At 37.3% G+C, this 6,000-nt stretch overlaps 1 protein-coding gene across 1 annotated transcript in view; it reads left to right on the plus strand.

Moving 5' to 3' along the window:
* The window catches only part of LOC145994116 (uncharacterized), a 145,048-nt gene extending 139,597 nt beyond the window's left edge, over positions 1–5,451 (plus strand). The window contains exon 17 of the mRNA XM_083130205.1: positions 5,396–5,451. Coding sequence (XP_082986331.1) covers positions 5,396–5,451 — 56 coding nt within the window. The remainder of the gene's footprint in view (positions 1–5,395) is intronic.
* Positions 5,452–6,000: the final 549 nt, after the last annotated feature.

Below are 6,000 nucleotides of genomic sequence, written 5' to 3' on the forward strand. Positions count from 1 at the left end.
GTTCTTTTTCACATGCATGCTCGGATCCGGAGAGATAGTTCGCAACTATGAATAAGAGGAGTGTACAGTTAACAGAATCAAGCATATCTGGAAACTAGTAAGCTGCGTGAAAACTGACATACTTGTATTTCAGGATAACTATGATAGATATGAACAAGAAACTGTATTAGCCTTATCTGCGGATGTTTGAAAAGTCCTGTAGTAAATTCACAAATTCGTCGTTCCGGTTCAATATGAGTAATATGCATTGGCTGTAAATAGTTTTAATTGTATCAAAAATGCTAAAAGTACACATTTTACTAACTACACGACTTTCCCAATGATTCCAAATGGCTAACTTGGATTGATATTCATGTGCATTAGCATTGGCCTCCGTGATGAAGTGGTTAGCACATCCGGGAGTTCGAATCCCGGCATGGATGCTCTTTGTGAGTGTCCGTTCATCAGTTTCATCATACAATTCATCCTCAGGCGGAGCACAAAGCATGACGCCTTAGGTTGTAAGACACGTTTTTATTACGTTAAGAAAAGAAAGAACATCAAAATCATCTCACTTAGGATAATTCACCAACTGCAGAAAACACAAAAGAATGTCTTCCGCCTGTTCTGCACATGTGTCGCAACAGGGTGAATAGCTATGCACTACTACAAAACATCGTCATTATTTCCCTAGTTTACAGCACCATACAGGAGAGATATCCTGCTACTCGATGTTATAAACTATTCCATATATGTTAGTCAGAGGCGTGCGCAAGGGCGGGGGGGGGGGTTGATTGCCCCCTAATCACGGACGTTCGCAGATTTTTCCACAAAGGGACAAGAAAGGTATTTTTTCATTGGGCATATTACCCCGATACTAGTGCTGTCCCCTCAAAAAACACCACTTGAATTTGAAATTATCGCATTCCTGCGTCCCCATTACATAATAATTAATGTAAATTACTATGACTGAAATCTAATTATACTTGTGAAATATATACTTTTAGGTTGACCTTCGTTTTCAAGGTGTGGTCATCCTTGCCCCCCTTCCAGACGTTCCATGCCCCTATATTATTATACTTTCACCTAGAAATTTAGTGGAGAGCAATATTGTCGCTGTTATTAAACAATATTATACTCTAAAAGGAAATGGCGCAACCACAATGGGACGGGGGGCATTGCTTATGCCTTTTTCCAACCTTGGACGGAAATCATTGAATTAAAAGAAAGCAAGACTAGCAGAATCTACTAGTAGCAGGACAAAAGGATACTCAAGACGGAATTAGTTTTCACGTCCATCTTGCATTATTTCTTCCAGACGGTCAGGATCACTTGCAGAGGGTTACAGAGGGACAATTGTCCCCTCGACTTTAAATTTTATACAAATAAAAATACATTTCTTAAAATTTTCTTTCTCGCTTCGCTCGTGGTACCTGCTTTTCTTGCAGTCTTGTCAACTTCCGAGCCGTAGCTAGGAAGTAGCGGGAGTTGGCCCTGGGCGCCGAACAATCTGATTGAGAAAAATTGTAAAAGAGAATGCCATGCCGTCCCATGAATTTTTTTGCGCCCTATTAAATCAATACTGTCTTCAACTTTCAAAAATTTGGATCGAAATATTTTCTTGCTCGCTTCGCTCGACGTTTCTTTTCTCCAATCCATTGTAAATTACCAGAAAGAAAGAAAGAACGAATAAGTAATTCATACAGTTGCTGCTATAACAGTTTGGTTTGGAGGAAAACGAGCGCTCACATTTCAGAGACAATCTATATACATTTTGCTGTTGGTTTGTTAAGGGGCGGATGAATAGATTACGTAATGTATTTAAATAATATGTTAATATCTAGGTATATATATATATATATATATATATATATATATATATATATATATATCACATCAATGCAAAAAACTAAAACAGTGAGATAAAATGAGGTTTTTCTTTGCCGATCTGACTTAATTTTCAAGGTTTTTGCTCCCCCCCCCTTATCAGAGGGTCTGAGCACGCCTATGATGTTGGTACCTTCTTCTAATAATAAAAACAAGTTAAAATAACAATAATATTAAATTAATAATATTAAAATATTAATTAATATTGTTATCACATGAATGGGAAAAGATGGCATAAGAATAGGAATATAACAGCACGTATTCATTATCTAGCTCATGAATAGTTAAGATCGCTTCAATTTGTATAAAAACAACTGACCTGGCAAGGTGATTGTGAAACACATAAGGAATTGAATATTTATTGAATAACGAAAAAGGATGTTAGATCCATTTGACGAAAAGTAAACTCTTAATTTAATATTTAAGCATATTACTTAGGTAGTGGTGTGTATAAATCTTCTTTGATACAGTCATCCAAAGTTTTATGACCCCAATGTAATCCTTCCCTTACAATAAGTTTGACGGAAATACACCTATCTCGATTATACGACAGATGCTAAACAAAACAAGCATATTTACATAATTTAATTTTAGTAAGTCTCTCGTGGAAGTTTCGGACTCCCTGGACACCCCGCCTCCCCTAAATAGTCCTTGGCTCTATTGTTTCCTCCTTTCCTTATTTCATTATTTTATTACCGGGGTGTAGGTAAGAAAAGGTACTAGCGAGAGGTTCAGTAAAAAGGCTCAGACCATTCTATGTTCGGAGTGACGCCTCCGTCCTCCAGGTACATACCTGCGCTGTCTTCCTCGATGTTCACACACCAAAACCAAATCCAATACTGTTCACGAAATTCCCTTCCGATCTTCTCAGATCGGTTCGGTTGCTTCGCTATACAAATTCCAATACCTGTCGATTCATATCCGTCTGTCAGGCTGGTACCTTTCCACGGACGAGGCAAGTAATGGAATTTGTAAGGTCTGCATTCCAAACCGACGAGAACATCCTGTCTCCGTAATGTTTCGTTTCAAGTACACCTTCTAATATTTTACCTACAAGTCAACATACCTCCCTGTCAAGAAGCGTCATCTCCGATGGTCGCTTGTCTGAGTGTATCATTTATTGGTTCATACATGTTAGAAATTCCTTTGAAACGATATAGTAGTACATGAAGAAACTATCAAACCTGGTAAGCAGAAAACTTTTACCAGTACCAATCCATAATACTTATTATTATGCATAAATAATGCATAAACAACTAAATACCAATTAAGAACCAAAAAGCAGTAAGTTGATTAACTAAACCTATGAATATAAAATTAGTATAGTTCATTATAATACATAACCATAACCATTACCAGCACAATAGTTTCTTTTTTTTTTTTTGTTTATTTGTTTTAAGATGTTTTTGTCCCTTAAATTGATTATTTTAATATTACGTTATCACTGGTGTTCTTGGCATCGACAATGAAAACTTAAATCATGATGCACTATACACTATAATACTCAAATGTCAAATCCTTGAACCAAAGTTTATAATCATTCACAAATCTGAATGAAATAATATTCACTTTTGATAAGGCATAGTTTACACTGCATGCCATAATTACACTATGTAATCACTTAGATAATATTCTCTGTTTAAACACATTGTGTTCAAACCTTAAGGGTTCAATACGACATCATTTCGTATCATTGTGTTTATTTTCACTTAATCACTTTGTTTTATCATGTTGAAAGTACCAGTTTCTTCTAAAAGAATTCACGCAATGATTGCAGATCAGTATCATTTCGACTTCCCGTGTTCGAAACTGTTCACGTTTGTCCATGCATAGAAATGTATCTGACTTCGTAGCACAATTGAAACGAACCTAGTTCCTGTACTTTATGTAGTCTATTGGGACTTCAATAGGGATTGAAGTGGTGAACTTGGCGTTTCCAGTTCTTCGAACTTCTTCATTTTCACATCTTGTTGCAACTTGTAATGATTGATGACATCCTGGGCAGCTGGGATGCTCTGGTGAATTGGCGTTTGGAACATGTAATGCTACTAATTGGTCCTGCTGGGAAGGATTTCCAAGTTCGTGAATACTTGCCTGTTATACTAAGGTGTTGTAAGCTGGGAATCAGATCACAGTGGAAGAATCACATGTTGTCCTAGGTGAGAAACGTCTTACACTTCTTCTGCAACTTCCTCAACTGGGACAGAAGGTTCTTCTTGGATGCATTGTCCTGTCGTAGCAGTATCAATTTGAATGTAATAGACACACATTCAATCAATGCTGTTCCTTCTGTGTCCTGTCCAAATAAAGTGTAGCCTCCGGGAACATTCTTCTTGACTTGACTTTCATCTTTCTATTCTCCAATACGGCAAGTCCATCGTCCATCAAAATCGGGGGGGGGGGGGGGGATGCTCCGAAATTGGATTTAATCTGGAGGTGTATTCTGTAGAAGGTGGAAGACAATTTGGCGGCGTTGGTCCTCGAGTTTTCCTCTGTCGATCGTCGACGATGCTCTGGTGTTGTAGGTACCTGTTAGAGGTGGTCTGAGCCATTGAAAGGAAGGAGAAAGAGAAAATAAGGATAGGAATGTAGTAGATATTGGACATACACCAATCGACATGTACTCAGCCAAATGTAGGGCGGCTTTAGAAGTTCACTGTCTGCCTGCTGGACAGGGTGTCTAATCCATTGGCTAAGTGCAAGTCGGTGGTGATGTGCCTTAACAGATACTGTCAAAGTGATGTGATGGGATATCGATACAAGATTGTTTAGCCAGCGCTTTGGAAGAAGAAGGAATAGGGGGTGGTGTCGTTGATGGTCTGATATGTCTATTTTGTGCTATTCTTACAGGAATTATTTGTTCTTCATTTGTGACATTTATACTGCGAGCTTGAGTGGTAGGTTTTTGTCGACTGGTTGTTTGTTGTGCAAGGGGACGACAACAAAAACAGGATTTAATTATACGAACAAGACATGTCGTAATTAATAAAATAAGATAGTCCCTACAATTATTAAAGATATCGCTGTCGCTGTATGTGACGCAGTTTCGAAGGGCAGTGCATTATTATTATTATGATTATTATTGCAATGAAACACAAGAATTATCAATGTTTATGAAAATTAATTCATTTTCTATTCTCACTCATATGTATTATGAGGAATTCGTTATATATATGGAATAACCAGAATTCCAGAAATTGTGTACTAAGGGATATCAGATACGCTCAAGTGCGCACTATACTTAAATGGCTATCTATGAAGATAAAACCTGTCCCTAGCATCATTGAACTTCACATAAGTGAATTATTATTATTGCGAGCGTAAATTCATACATACTGTATATAAATATAACTTGTGCACTATTTCATTTAAATTATAACAGGAGTGTATACTCTGCAATATACGTATGTATATTGTTGTAGAGAATTTACACTAAATATCCTAATGCTCGTTATTCTCGTAATGTTCTAATTTCTCTATTATATAAGTTTCTTGCATAATCGTGTTTCACTGTAATCTTCGAATGCAGATGATGTGAGTTTTGGAGAAACTGCTTACATGCGAAACTGCTGTCACTTCTGCTAGTTGCTTGTTGTTCATTTGATGTCACTTTCAGGATGACGTCACGCTACTTCGTTCCTTGGCCGCTGTAATAGAAGATGTACGTGTTTTGTTGATATCGCTCTCTTCCAAGTCGAGGAGGCGAGTGTTGCAATCTTCATGAAAAGAAACCAGTTTATTCAACGAATGACAGTTTGGCGTGGTTATCACGAATTTCTATTTTTGAAGAGGACAGTTCCTGTATATTTTGATAAGATTTAACAAAATAAATGCATTTAGGTTTTAATTAAACATGGATGCTTCGAGTGGACTGCTTGTTTTGTAGCGTTGCTTTTCTTCCACTTTGACTAATCGCGACGATGACGATGAAATGATGGAATGACAATGTTCTTTCCCATTTGACTTTCTGTGGAATTATGTCCCTTTGACTTCTGTCTCTTCGGTTTCTGACTGTTCTGCAGACATTTCGTCGATGTTATCATTTTCTTCTTATATTTTCTCCTTTTCTTCGAAGAAGGGTTTGACTCTTGTTATGGAAAATGTGTCGATTTTATCCTTTCCTCGGCCGTCCTT

Source organism: Lepisma saccharinum, chromosome 10, assembly GCF_977018435.1.
Source record: "Lepisma saccharinum chromosome 10, izLepSacc3.1, whole genome shotgun sequence".
NCBI lineage: Eukaryota > Metazoa > Arthropoda > Insecta > Zygentoma > Lepismatidae > Lepisma > Lepisma saccharinum.